We start from the raw sequence: 15,120 nt of genomic DNA, 5'->3' as shown, positions 1-15,120 counted from the left end.
ATAAATGATATTGCGAACTTTTAAAGGGCGAACTATCCCCGTAAACCAAATGTGGACCATACTCTGTTGGTTAATGACAAAGTTTGACCCCCTTTTACTTCCCTATATCTGTTACTTTCATTTTTTTATGATAAAATACTGCTTCCAGCCGCATTAAACACCTGTACGGCGTCGATATGTAAGCATCCCGTCAGCCGTGTGCTGCAAATAATGAACACGCAGGCGTTGCTCTCACATAGATTTATTACCTTTGATTAGAAAGTCTTTGAAATGAACACAGTACATAAAGTGACACTGAAGGGACCGTCCTTCTCAACAAGGCCACAAAAACAACAGAAGCGCTGTTAGTTAACACTCTTCCTCCCTCCAACACACACACTAACATGCACACTAACGTGCACACTACTCCAGTCAGCACGTCATACTCCAAAAGTCTGACTGGGGACATGTTGATGCATTGAGATGCAAAGGTGTGTTACACGTAAACGCAAAGTCACTGAACTACACACAATTTCTTCCACACGGTTCATCTCCCGCGATGAAAACTGTGTAAAAACACGTTTAATTCGCCTCTAATGGAAATTAAACGTGTTTTTTCGGGGGTTTAAATCCAGAGGCGGGTTGGCACATGAAGGCAGATCCTCACACAAGAAGAGAATACTGGTAGATTGTTTTGTTTTTTTCAATTGAACGAAGGAAACTTTGTGTTTTTTCGGCTCGTAAATCTGCCGCCGGGGTCGTAAAAAGGATGAGACGCTGATGAGGAGAGTGTTGGACACAGTTTCCATCACTTTACGTGCATCACCATCACATTTTATCCAAATCAGCCATCCTCTCTATTCTTTTTCTGACAGGTTTATTTATCTGTTTATCGGGCTTTTCTTTGCATTTGTTTTTATCTTTAACTCTATAATCACCAACTTAAAGTCCAACTACATGATCTTTCAGAGCTTAATAAAACAGCAAAAAGCCGTTTTTGTCACGTGGATTTTTGTTCTCCATTTATTTCCTTCTTGTGAGCTCATTGTTTTGAAAGCGGGGACGGCTGCACATGCACGTTTTAATGCATGTTGGTCCGTTTCTGCATCAAACAGAGCTGTTAGGTGGTCTCCATGTTGTATATTAACCCTATAAGTTATCCCCCTGCAGACGGTGGATTCATCCTTTCAGACCACACTACTGTTGTGGAGTTTTTTTTTTTTTTATCCAAAAGTTACTAAAAACGGCCACAAAAAGCTAATTAAATTCTTGGAAACAGTTCCGTGATCTTGTATCTCTTTAATCGTATATTTGGTGGCAAATTCAACAGACCATAATGAGTTGCTAAAATGCTCATGACAGAATTGTCTTGTTACTTTTAAGCCTATAAAATACGGGCACAATTTGAAATATATCCATAATATCCTAAACATTGAATTAGATATGAAGCCTTATTTCCATAAATGTGAAATACACGTGAAAATGCACACTGCCGGCATTTTGTGTCACCTTCGCTCACCAGTTGTGGAAGAAGTCCACAGGAGGAGGTTAAAGGGGTTTGAGTTCATGCTCCGTATGACTCAGTATTTTATACAATTAAAGGGGAAGTTTGTTTTTGTTTTTTTTTAACCTGGACCTTATTTCTGGCATAAAATACGTTCATCTGCTCACCGATAACAGTTTGGTGAAAGTCGGCGTCCTTCGGACGATATTTAGATACACAGAGTTTGCTACTGTTAGTTTTGTGCAGCATGGCAACTGGACAACAATGAAACAGCATGGAAATAAACAATAACGAACCATGTTAGCAATAAGATGCTGCTGTGGCTGCGCGCATCATCCCACTAGACGGGTGTGTAGAAAGCCCCCCGATAGCCCCCAATAACAACAACACGGCAGCTCTGAGCTAACAGAGCAATAGTACACGTTCATTCATTAATTCATCTTAAAGTATCGGTGAAACAAAGACAGATAATGCCTTATTTAGAGGCTCTATTGTCTCTGCCCTGTTCTCTCCAGTGATCTAAATATCTTCCGAAGGACGCCGACTTTCACCAAACTGTTATCGCTGAGTAGATGAACGTATTTTATGCCAGAAATAAAGTCCAGGTTTAAAAAAAAAAAAAAAAAACGAACTTCCCCTTTAAAGTACATCTTTCAGGCCGTCTCATAAACAATGTAAATACATTTCATTTGGTTGGAAATGTGTTTGGAAAGTTACTCATTAAATGAATTCGGTGCAGAAAGCCAGAAGAAATAATGTGAATATTTGGTTGCACAAAGGAGGATGAGGATGATAAATGATCAGTAAATCAGATTGTTCCATGTTAGTGTTAAACATGTGAGTCTGATGTTGTTTTTGACACTTTATACAAAGGGAATGTCGGCTCTGTTCGCTCGTATCTTTTAACCTTTTTATGATTTTTATCTGGGCAAATTATCTGTGTAAACTCTCCCCTTCTTTTTTTAGGCCAGTAACTGATATTTCAATAACATACACACACACACACACACACACACACAACACGTGGACAAAGGGGGTTAAAGTCTGTCCAGTTGTCTAAAAGTAAACATGTCAGTCAGCGGCTGAAGTCACTGAGGTAACGCGCCGCTTTTTCAGGTCACTACAAGCACTGGAAAGACAGCAAACACTCCGACTGCCTTCAGTGGGATGGAAACACACACAAACACACACACGGGCAGCACGGCATCCGGTCCGAGCAGTTGGAGGTAACCCCAGGCAACAAGAAGAGGAAGAGGAGGAGCTCCATCCTCCTCAGCTCCTGATGAGCGTCAGGAACTCGTCGCGAGTCTTTGGATCTTCTCTGAAGACTCCCAACATGGTGCTGGTGACGGTTTTGCTGTTCATCTTCTGGACGCCTCGCATCACCATGCACATGTGACTGCGGGGAGGAGGAGAGGAAGAATTAACCAGCGGCAGGCACGTGGGAAGAAGCACCTTTAAAAATCTAGATCTGCAGGAGAAATCCTGGAACTCTTCGTAACTCTCAAACTCAGGGAGTCCCTCAAAAATCTCCAACAGCGACGTGAAAACCAAATAAACTATTTAAATGTTGCTTCACAGAAATACGTATACATTTTGTTTCCATTGCTCAGTTTGGAGTGAATGATTTCAGCAGGTGGCAGTAAAGACAAAGTTGCTCGACAACAAAAGATGGAGGAAGAAGATGACAAAAAAAAACAGTTGCTTTAAAGTTGATTCATATTCTCTCTGTCGGCTCGTGCGATGTACATTTCCTCACCTGCACCAGTCCACGAGGGTCTAAAAGGAATCGTGGCCATCCGTGAATCAGAGAAAGAGCCCGGAAAGAAGCATGTGGCTCCAGTTACACACCCAACAAAAGTGGCAGGAAGTCTACAGGTCGTACAGGTTCAGTCATCTGTTTCTATCTTTTCTAAAACTCTTATCTTTTCTGGTCCAGTTTCCACTGAAAAGAAATGTGAAATGTCACAATCACCAGTGGGGAGCAGCAAAGGTTTAGTTGCTAGTGGAAGAAACACTGTGGTGGACGACCACAAGTGGAAAAAAGGAACAGAGCTGTTCTTCAGAAAGACTTTTCAGCTCTGGGAATATCTGGGATATTTTATGAGTTTATTGTTAAACGGCTCAGACGATAAACAGCAGGTGAGTCACATCCTTTTAATATTTTCCAGGTCGGACTCAGTTCATAAAGGTGTCTGCAAACCCTCTAATGGCCACCAAGGCTGTGTTCGAAACCGCATACTTCTCCTACTAATCCTAAATTTTTGAGTTAGTATGCGAGTTTGAGTAAGCGAGAAGTTCCCGGATGCATACTAGATTCGCCTAAATGTTGGGTATGCATCATGCATCATACTCAAACTACCCAAGATGCAACGTAACGTGACGTCGCCGATCGTCATTTCCTGTCAAAACAGCAGTTTCAAGCTAGCTACAACGAGGGTAGCTTCACTTCCTGTTTTCAAAACAAAAGCATCAATTGTATCGTAATGGCTCTCCCTATGATAAAAGGCAACGGGTATTTTATTTTGTGAAAATAAACGGAAGTGCGTTGCTCACTGCGGCTAGCTGTAGTAGCACCGAATTCGTCGGAACAAAATTGTAAATAGCCGGTATTTTGTCAGGTTTTCAACACGTTGGGGATCTAAACGACTACTTTCTCACCTGAAAATGTTTCAAATGTTGCTAAAGTTTACAGAGTTTAGAGCTTAAGCGAAATCAGCTTCAGGCCGGCTGATTTCGGCTCGGGCAGGAGCAAAATGCATTGTGGGTAAACGCTCTGCATACTGTCTGATCGATCAGTATGCAGTATGGAAGTATGCAGTTTCGAACACACTCTTCTTCAAAGCTGGCCAAAATGGCCTCAGATCAGAGTTTACTCTTCAGTGCACATGAGGACTCTGAGGGTTTCCATGCTTCAGCCTTTGCTGAAGGCTTTGTTTGTCTTTAATCTCTCACAATGAAACAGAAGACCACCATTTTGGAACCATTATCATGTTTTTACTCATTGGTCTTCTCTCCACACAAATAGCTGCACTTTGTACAGCCGACTTCACTTCGAATAGGAATTAAATTTCCACGAGGATGGCTAAGAAAAGGCAGATTAAATGACTGGAAAATGACAAAACTGTAAATCCTATTTACTGATTGTTTCACCGTGGTTTCCCCGGGAGTTAAACTTTGTCGAACAGACGGGGAAAAAACAGAATTTCCACCTTCAGGGGATGCTTTTAAATCACAAACTGCACTAAAGATTTCACTCTGGCTGTTGCCATTTAATTACACGTGAAGGGAGGGTTGGATCTGATGAAGGAAGATGTTCACACGGAAATAAACCGTTGACTCAGGTGACCTTGAAAATGTATAATCCGATGAGAGTTTTTTTGACGTTATCACGAGTCCCGGTCCGAGGTCAGTTTAGACCCACAGGAGCAAACACAGCTGCCCCAAAAGACTCGTTTGCCAGATTTCTTTCTGATAAAACTCACCAAAACAAACTGACAGGAGAGAGACTGAGAGCAAAGAGGAGCAGAGAAGGTGAAATTCATAAGAAAGAAAAAGCAGGAGGAAGCGCAAAGATAACAAATAAGTGAGTCTGACGCACGTTGCTTCGATGACGACTCCGACCCCGGTGGGGTGGAGGGCCTCAGTGATCGCCACGGCGATCTGTTTGGTCAACCTCTCCTGAACTGTGGACAGACGGACAGAAGGATGAGCAGAGACAGAGCAAACAGCAGTCAGAGATCACAGAAGTATTCAGGTGCTTTACGTCAGCAAACACACCAGAAATACTCAATCACAAGTACAAATCCCATGATCAATAACATCAGTTATACTGGAGGGACGAAGTGTTCGGTGCCAGAAGGATTCAGGAGGTGATGTTTGCCTTCTTGTGAAATGTCAAACAGGTTCAATGCTAATGTCTGAAACAACATGTTTGATTAAATGGAGACCGAACATGACGTTAATAATCATCTGAAGAGAGCGTCCGCATCGAGCATGTCAGCTCCACATCAAACTGATCAAAGCCGACCTCACAACACGATCCCTGCCCTGAGAGCCAATCAGATTTGAGGATGAGCTTCAGTTCAACTTATTTCACCGTAACCATCCTCCAAAATCAGCTTCTAAAGCGATCTGAAGTGGGAAATGCTCAATGGAGTTGCTTGATGAGCCCCTGAGGGCCTTTGTCTGATAGTAATTTTACCCTTTTTTAATGCAAAGCCGCTGAACTAAAGAGATGATGATGTCTAAAAAATAGGGCTGGGCTTTTATTTTGTAAAAGTCTGCTGCTGTCTGCTGCGCAACCAGAAAAGAAAGTAATCGGCGGATCCACCAAACATGGAGAAGGGTACGGAACTTTTACAGCCACCTGCCGCGCCTGTTACGGTGTTTGCTGCCCGGTCTGCACAGCAGGCAGTGATACGAAGGGAGAGAAAATAGGGCCAAGGGATTGTGAGGTCTGACTTTTTCCTGGAGAACGATTTTGTGATGCAAATGTATTACTCTTTTGAACGCATATTGTTTTGAGAAGCAAAACGCTTTATTTTTTAAACCCCAGCCAACTAGCCGGACTACCTTCATCAACACCAAAACTCGTCTGGAACTCGGCTCACAGGACGCAGCAGGGGGTAAGAAGATGTTCATAAATGATATTGCTAATATGGGATGTCATACAGCTTCATGTCAAAAGAGGCGAACTGTCCCTTTAAAGCAGGGACTTTGGAATAGATATTTTTAGATATAAGCCTTTTGTTCCCAACACTTTTCAACTAAAAAGTGGCACCCTTTGTTATTGTGGCAGCTCTACAAACTTATACAGATAATTAGATAAGATTAGATAAGATAATCTGATCACTATGTACTTTGTACACAAATTAAACCGTGAGGCTGCACGGCGGTGTGGTGGTCAGCACCGTCGCCTCACAGTAAGACGGTTCCAGGTTTGATGTTTGCATGTTCTCCCAGGGTACTCCGGCTTCTTCCCACCACCCAGAAGCATGCATGTTAGGTTAATTGGTGTCTCTAAATTGTCCCTAGGAGTCTCTGTGTGGCCCTGTGATGGACTGGCTACCTGTCCAGGATTACCCCGCCTCTCGCCCAATGACAGCTAGGATTGGTTCCAGCCCCCCTGCAACCCTACAGTTGGATAGTAGGACGTCACTTTAGTAAAACAGCTAACGGCTCAAGACGTCGCCACACAGAAAAAAAAAATAAGAAACCGCCGGTTTCATCTTTGAACTTTTGTTGTATTTCAGACGTTGATCATTATATTCAGTCTTTAATTTATATATAAATAAGCAGCGAGCGCAACATACACTGAAATGGGATGAAACAAAAACACCGATGAAGCTAAATGTGTCGTTAAAATTGTAATTTGTTGAAACAAGAAGAGTTTTTTTGGCACCTTGTAGTCGACGGCTGTAGATTTCAACAATCCTGAAGAGGAAAAGAGAAAAAAGTGTTAATGCTTAAATGCATTTGAGCAAAAATAAACCAAAAACTGGCAGATAACGAGGAAAAAAACCTTCTTTACTTTCAGTTTCATTTTACACAACCTGGCAACCTAAAACCTTTCTCACAGGTCTAATTAAATATCAATAACAAGCCGTTTCTTGGCTTTATTAATCATCTATAAAAGGGTGTGTTATCAGGTATAATTACACAATGTAAGATAAAATAACAGCATGGATATGTTGCGTCTCCTGTAGCAGAAACACTCGTGAGTAATGTCAGACTATATAAACTGTCTGGAGAGTCAATGTGATCCAGTTTTGCCAGATTTTTTGTTAATTTACTGTTCCAGAAAAAAAGGCTCCTTCATTGACCAGGATGCTCAAATCTTGCTTACCGGTAATTTTTTTTAATCACTTTACCCATTTCCTGCCATCGTATTGCACTTGGAGCTCAACAGGAAGCGAGATTGCACAATTCTGGCCACAAACAGTGGAAACGCTGCCATAATTAGACTGATTTACACGGGAGACGAGGTGGATAACACGCTGCATGTTAAACAGGAGACAAAAAATGGAAATTACAGCTGGAATGGACCTTTTCCCCCCGTTTCAGAAATAGTGAATAAGCGTCCGGCTTGCTGAGAAGAAAAAGACTTAAGCTGCAGCTCCTGCAGATCTGCAGAAACAACCCGGCCTCCACCTTCCACCTGGTGCTCTTCTCGGAGAGCAGAAGCACTTTGGACAAACTTTGACCTCACTCGCCCCTGAGAAAATGTCACCAGGCCGAACGAGCAGCAGGAAGGAGGCAGCGCTCTGATGCTTTGATTTCAGCTCCTATTCTGCACTGCAAAAAGTGAAATCTAAGTAAAAAGAAATATCTTAGATCAAAGGGATATGTGCTTATTTTTTGTCCGATAAGATAATTCTTCTTAGGAAGCAGTTTTTATGTTTGACGGTTTCACTTGTTTTAAGTGTTTCTGTCCTTAATTATCTAAATAAGAAATTACAGCTTGTTTTTATGACCTGTTTTGAGTAAGTACATGCTTGAAGCTAGAATATCAACAGTTTGTGAAGTTTGTCAAGCTGGTTTCAAGAAATATAAGGCCTAGTGCATACCACTATGACAGGATAATGGCTCTAGCATTTACTTAATTCAAGAATATTTTTCAATATATTGAGAAAATAGGCCACGTGTATTTAATTAGAATCAAGAAAAATGTACTTGTTATTAGTTAAAATACACTAATTCTAAGGTATTTGTGGGTTAATTGAGATTAGATATTTTTACTTGTTTTGAAAAATCTTGACAAGCCACATTTTCTTGTTCCATTGGCAGATAATTTTGCTATTTTTAAGCAAAATACGCCTAATTTTTGTACTTTTTTTTCTTGTTTTTTAAAAGCTGGCTTTTTGCAGTGTGGACAGTGTGTATTAATTATTTATCAACGGTCCAGTTCTTGTCTGATAACCATTCAGTTAAAAACTGAGGCTTCCACGTGTCTCTGATCCAGAATAAGGCCTAAAAAAACAGATGAAATCTATGGAGCTAAATCAGTTTCAATATCCACAAATGCACTAAAACTGTTGAATTGGATCTGAGTCCCTGTTTGTCATTCCCTCACAACACAACGCAGAGGAAAGATACACAGCTGACGGCACGCCGGCTACATCATACAGTGCAGTTTGAATGGCTTAATGTGATTGGCTTATGAGTACATGGTCTCCCACGTTGGGTTCGTTCTTATGATTGGCTGAAACAAGGAAGATATCTGATTGGTTGCAGATCATTCCGTGTTAAAAAAAAAAACCTTTGTGGGTTGACGCAAGTCAGGGGAGTCTCAAAATCAGAGCCTTCAGTTATCAGGCCCCTCTCTGTGGAACCAGCTGCCAGTTTGGGAGGCAGAGCCTTCAGTTATCAGGCCCCTCTCTGTGGAACCAGCTGCCAGTTTGGAAGGCAGAGCCTTCCGTTATCAGGCCCCTCTCTATGGAACCAGCTGCCAGTTTGGGAGGCAGAGCCTTCCGTTATCAGGCCCCTCTCTGTGGAACCAGCTGCCGGTTTGGGAGGCAGAGCCTTCCGCTATCAGGCCCCTCTCTGTGGAACCAGCTGCCAGTTTGGGAGGCAGAGCCTTCAGTTATCAGGCCCCTCTCTGTGGAACCAGCTGCCGGTTTGGGAGGCAGAGCCTTCCGTTATCAGGCCCGTCTCTGTGGAACCAGCTGCCAGTTTGGGAGGCAGAGCCTTCAGTTATCAGGCCCCTCTCTCTGTGGAACCAGCTGCCAGTTTGGGAGGCAGAGCCTTCAGTTATCAGGCCCCTCTCTCTGTGGAACCAGCTGCCAGTTTGGGAGGCAGAGCCTTCAGTTATCTGGCCCCTCTCTGTGGAACCAGCTGCCAGTTTGGGAGGCAGAGCCTTCAGTTATCAGGCCCCTCTCTCTGTGGAACCAGCTGCAAGTTTGGGAGGCAGAGCCTTCAGTTATCAGGCCCCTCTCTGTGGAACCAGCTGCCAGTTTGGGAGGCAGAGCCTTCAGTTATCAGGCCCCTCTCTCTGTGGAACCAGCTGCCAGTTTGGGAGGCAGAGCCTTCAGTTATCAGGCCCCTCTCTGTGGAACCAGCTGCCAGTTTGGGAGGCAGAGCCTTCAGTTATCAGGCCCCTCTCTGTGGAACCAGCTCCCAGTTTGGGAGGCAGAGCCTTCAGTTATCAGGCCTCTCTCTGTGGAACCAGCTGCCAGTTTGGGAGGCAGAGCCTTCAGTTATCAGGCCCCTCTCTCTGTGGAACCAGCTGCCAGTTTGGGAGGCAGAGCCTTCAGTTATCAGGCCCCTCTCTCTGTGGAACCAGCCTCCAGTTTGGGAGGCAGAGCCTTCAGTTATCAGGCCCCTCTCTCTGTGGAACCAGCTGCCAGTTTGGGAGGCAGAGCCTTCAGTTATCAGGCCCCTCTCTGTGGAACCAGCTGCCAGTTTGGGAGGCAGAGCCTTCAGTTATCAGGCCCCTCTCTGTGGAACCAGCTGCCAGTTTGGGAGGCAGAGCCTTCAGTTATCAGGCCCCTCTCTGTGGAACCAGCTCCCAGTTTGGGAGGCAGAGCCTTCAGTTATCAGGCCTCTCTCTGTGGAACCAGCTGCCAGTTTGGGAGGCAGAGCCTTCAGTTATCAGGCCCCTCTCTGTGGAACCAGCTGCCAGTTTGGGAGGCAGAGCCTTCAGTTATCAGGCCCCTCTCTGTGGGACCAGCTCCCAGTTTGGGAGGCGGAGCCTTCAGTTATCAGGCCCCTCTCTCTGTGGAACCAGCTGCCAGTTTGGGAGGCAGAGCCTTCAGTTATCAGGCCCCTCTCTCTGTGGAACCAGCCTCCAGTTTGGGAGGCAGAGCCTTCAGTTATCAGGCCCCTCTCTCTGTGGAACCAGCTGCCAGTTTGGGAGGCAGAGCCTTCAGTTATCAGGCCCCTCTCTGTGGAACCAGCTGCCAGTTTGGGAGGCAGAGCCTTCAGTTATCAGGCCCCTCTCTGTGGAACCAGCTGCCAGTTTGGGAGGCAGAGCCTTCAGTTATCAGGCCCCTCTCTGTGGAACCAGCTGCCAGTTTGGGAGGCTGGCTGACGTCTGGAATAACTTCAGTCATATGGCGGCTGCTTGGCTGCGCGGTTAATAACACGTTTCTGTAACGCGACTAACTCAAAACGCACATTTCTTTCTGCTTTACTTTTAAAATGTGAAGGATTCAGCCGCCGCCGTCACAGTGCGAGTGTGTGTATCCGGTCCTGTGTTAGTGAGCAGTGTTAGGACAGTAAGCCTGGAGGTATTGGGGTCAGTGGGATCAGATTCTGCAGTAGTACACACACACAAGTTTTGATAATCAGCTTATACAGAAACACACACACACAGGCAGAGACTCCACCATATTACAGTAAATTTACTCACCTGGCCAGCTTGCTGAGGCCCAGTACTCTCTTGTTTGGGAGGTAGCCGATGTGAACCTGCACAAAGTGAAAAGATTTTACTGAAGTAAAATCTACCAAAAGGAAATCTGATGCGTTTAAACCTGAATTCTAATTTTCTCATCTTGGAGGGTCTAAGTGACTAAAAGGGTGAAGAAAGCATGAAATATATATGAGGTGAGCAGAGGTGTGTTAACGGAGAGACTCTGAACTCCTGAGGGAGGATGAGTTGTAGCAGCCATCTCCGTTTTTAAAGTATGAAAACCAAACGCTCAAAGCTTTGGTGGACTAACCGGGGCTGAAGTTGATTAAAACATTTCCTGTGGAGACATTGTTCAGAAAGCAGACTGACCTGCTGCCGACTGAATTAGATCATTTTGCCTTCTGCTACGGTTTTATTGTCAAACTGGCACCAGAGCACACGAAATGAATGCCAGGATGACCCCAGCCCTGATGAACGGACTCTTTAGCATCACTCAAAGAGACACTTTCACGCCACTTAAACCTGTCACCCTCTGTAAAGCCTTTCAAAGTTTCTCTTTAAAATGGAAGCATATCCATGAAAAGAGCAACGTAACTCCAACAGAAAAAGAGTTTTTGGTTCCTTTAATGCCGTCTGAGCGTTCTCAGAACATAAATTTATTAGGGCTGGGCGAGTTAATTTGTTATTATCGCGTTAACTTGTTACTTATTTACAGTGTTGGGTAAGTTACTTTAAAAATGTAATCCGTTACAGTTACAAGTTACCTTGTTTAAAATGTAATTGTAGTGTAACTTTTTGGATTACTTATAAAAAAAGTAATGTAACTAATTACTTTTGGATTACTTTTACCTATTTATGGTATAGGATAATCTGTATATTATCTGTATGATTCCATCTGTATTTATCACATTATGGAATGCATCATGAGGTTACTACTCATACTCAAACTACCCAAGATGCAACGTAACGTGACGTCGCCGATCGTCATTTCCTGTCAAAACGGCAGTTTCAAGCTAGCTACAATGAGGGTAGGTTTACTTCCTGTTTTCAAAACAAAAGCACCAATGGTATTGTAATGGCTTTCCCTATGATAAAAGGCAACGGGTATTTTATTTTGTGAAAATAACCGGAAGTGCTTTGCTCACTACGGCTAGCTTTAGTAGCACTGAACTTGTGGGGACAAAATTGTAAATAGCCGGTATTTTGTCAGATTTTCAACACGTTGGGGATCTAAACGACTACTTTCTCACCTGAAAATGTTTCAAATGTTGCTAAAGTTTACAGAGTTTAGAGCTTAAGTGAAATCAGCTTCAGGCCGGCTGATTTTGGCTCGGGCAGGAGCGAAATGCATTGTGGGTAAACGCTCTGCGTACTGTCTGATCGATGAGTATGCAAGTATGTAGTATGTAGTATGCGGTTTCGAACACAGCCTCTGTGTGAAGCTCACGGAACCAGCGCTACTTCCTGTTTTACTTGTTTCAACATAAAAGCACGTATTTCAAAATACATTTTTGAAAGACGGCGGAGTCGACAGAACCAAAGTCATCTGTAAACACTGCCAAGTTGAATTGTCTTCTCAGCGTAGTAGTTCCAGTCTAAAATATCACTTAAAGGCAAAACACACAACTGATAGCAGCAAGTCATTCAAGGAAACAGACAGTGGAGCGAGGCTTCTACATAAAAACTACAGAAAGATGCTGATGTTAAAAGTGTGTTTGCACAACAAATGTTATGGCACTTTCATTCATATGGCAGCACATTTAAAATAAAACTAAATGCTAAAAGCTATACACTACTTTTGGATTCATTTTGGATTTTGCGTTCAAATGCGATTAATCGCGATTAATCAGGGAAATCATGTGATTAATTAGATTAAACATTTTAATCGTTGCCCAGCCCTAACCTTTATGGTTATTTTCAATCTAACCTCAGGAGAATCACCAGCTGATGTTAGCTGAATGTTTTTTTCTTGCTAGGTTAGTGTTGAAAAGTCTTTTCAGCGTACACGAGTTACTTCATCGTGGTCACCACGATGGGCGCCTCTCATCTCTCATAGCATCCTGGAAATGCAGGTTTTATGTTTTCTCTTCATGTCTCAAAGCTCGCTGAGACACACCGTTTCCCCTTAAAAACAAAAATAAAAATCCACGAAGCAAACTGACGAGCGTTTGAATAATTTCTGAAAAATGCTAAAAATGTGAGATGATCCGTGTTCCAGAGATGAGTTTCAAAGTGACCGTCAGATTCTCAGCAGAGATGGAGTCATGGCTGCAGCGGATGGCTGGAGGCACTAATTCTCTGACCAACATGCACACTCACACACACATGCACTCCACTCAAATGTCAGGCGCAATTTGTTGACAAGAGGGGAAAAAGGGCAGCAGCAACAACCGTGCAAAGATCTTTTCTTCTCCACTTTTCTTTCTCTTCTTTCTTCCGCCCGGCCTCTGCTGCAGCGGTGTGATAGACCGACATCAAACGGTCGCTCCTTCTCTTATCTGCTCACGTTGCTCTTATTAACCGGCTCGTGCTGTGAGAGACGGCGGGGCTGCGTTGATTCACTTTTCCACCACTTTTATCGCTCGTTTTAGTCGTTTGTTGATCTAATAAGATTTCCTTCAGTTAAATCAAGAAAAAACTGAGGTCATTGTGTTTGGCAACAAAGAGAAGAGGTTTGCTGTCAGTAAACACCTCGAGTCGCTGGCTGTGTTCGAAACCGCATACTACATACTCCATACTACATACTCCATACTACATACTACATACTACATACTACATACTACATACTCCATACTACATACTACATACTTCCATACTGCATACTCATCGCTCAGACAGTATGCAGAGCGTTTACCCACAATGCATTTCGCTCCTGCCCGAGCCGAAATCAGCCGGCCTGAAGCTGATTTCCCTTAAGCTCTAAACTCTGTAAACTTTAGCAACATATGAAACATTTTCAGGTGAGAAAGTAGTCGTTTAGATCCCCAACGTGTTGAAAATCTGACAAAATACCGGATATTTACAATTTTGTTCCCACGAATTCGGCGCTACTAAAGCGAGCCGCAGTGAGCAACGCACTTCCGGTTATTTTCACAAAAATAAAATACCCGTTGCCTTTTATCATAGGGAAAGCCATTACCATACAATTGGTGCTTTTGTTTTGAAAACAGGAAGTGAACCTACCCTCGTTGTAGCTAGCTTGAAACTGACGTTTTGACAGGAAATGACGATCGGCGACGTCACGTTACGTTGCATCTTGGGTAGTTTGAGTATGAGTAGTAACCTCATGATGCATACCCAACATTTCGGAGAATCTAGTATGCATCCGGGAACTTAATAAAAGTTAAAGTTAGTAGGAGTAGTGGGAGAAGTATGCGGTTTCGAACACAGCCACTGTCTCTAGAAACTAAAGACCGAGTCGGGAACCTCGGCGTGCTGATAGACTCAGACCTGACCTTCAACAATCATATCAAATCAGTCACCAAATCAGCCTTTTATCCACTTAAGAACATATCCAGAATTAAGGGTTTCATGTCCCAAACAGATCAGGAGAAGCTGATTCATGCTTTCATCTCCAGCAGACCTGACTACTGTAACGGTCTCCTGACTGGACCCCCCCAAAAGAGTCTCAAACAGCTGCAGCTCATTCAGAACGCTGCAGCCCGAGTTTTAACCAGAACACAGAGATCATATCACATCACCCCAGTTCTCAAGTCTTTACATCGGCTCCCGGTCAGATACAGAATAGATTTTAAAGTTCTGCTACTCGTCTACAAATCACAGAACGGTTTAGGTCCAGAACACATGAATGACATGCTGGTAGAGTATAAACCCAGCAGAGCTCTGAGATCTGCTGACTCAGGTCAGATAATGGAGCCCAGAGTTCAGACTGGACCCGGTGAAGCAGCTTTTAGCTGTTATGCTGCTCACAACTGGAACAAACTACCAGCAGAACTGAAATCAGCCCCAACTGGAAGCACTTTTAAATCCAGGTTAAAAACATTTCTCTTTCGGTGTGCTTATGGTTGAGTTTATATCTTTCTTTTTCCCCTCTTCTTTGATTGCTTTTAACTGTGTTTTAATTTTTATTCAATTTTTTTTAATTATCTTTAAATTGCTTTGTAAAGCACATTGAGTTGCCTGTGGTATGAAATGCGCTATTTAAATAAAGGTGCCTTGCCTAATATCGTCTCTTTCCGGATGAACCAAACAGGAGACGACTGGTTGGGCACGTTCACCTGAACAATTATATAAGGTGGTAGTATGTCAGGTCTGTAGTTTCTAT

The 15,120-nt window shown here is 43.4% G+C and overlaps 1 protein-coding gene across 1 annotated transcript in view; it reads right to left on the bottom strand.

Annotated features, from left to right (window-relative positions):
* Positions 1 to 232: 232 nt before the first annotated feature.
* The window catches only part of gch1 (GTP cyclohydrolase 1), a 39,752-nt gene continuing 24,864 nt past the window's right edge, over positions 233 to 15,120 (bottom strand). Inside the window, exons 3-6 of the mRNA XM_075472328.1 lie at positions 10,836 to 10,891; positions 6,888 to 6,919; positions 5,085 to 5,169; positions 233 to 2,882 (exon numbers count right to left, since the gene is read on the bottom strand). Coding sequence (XP_075328443.1) covers positions 2,756 to 2,882; positions 5,085 to 5,169; positions 6,888 to 6,919; positions 10,836 to 10,891 — 300 coding nt within the window. The 3' untranslated portion in view covers positions 233 to 2,755. The remainder of the gene's footprint in view (positions 2,883 to 5,084; positions 5,170 to 6,887; positions 6,920 to 10,835; positions 10,892 to 15,120) is intronic.

The sequence above is a fragment of the Odontesthes bonariensis genome, chromosome 1, assembly GCF_027942865.1.
Source record: "Odontesthes bonariensis isolate fOdoBon6 chromosome 1, fOdoBon6.hap1, whole genome shotgun sequence".
In the NCBI taxonomy this organism is placed as follows: Eukaryota; Metazoa; Chordata; class Actinopteri; order Atheriniformes; family Atherinopsidae; genus Odontesthes; species Odontesthes bonariensis.
This window is presented reverse-complemented; position numbering and strand designations above follow the sequence as displayed.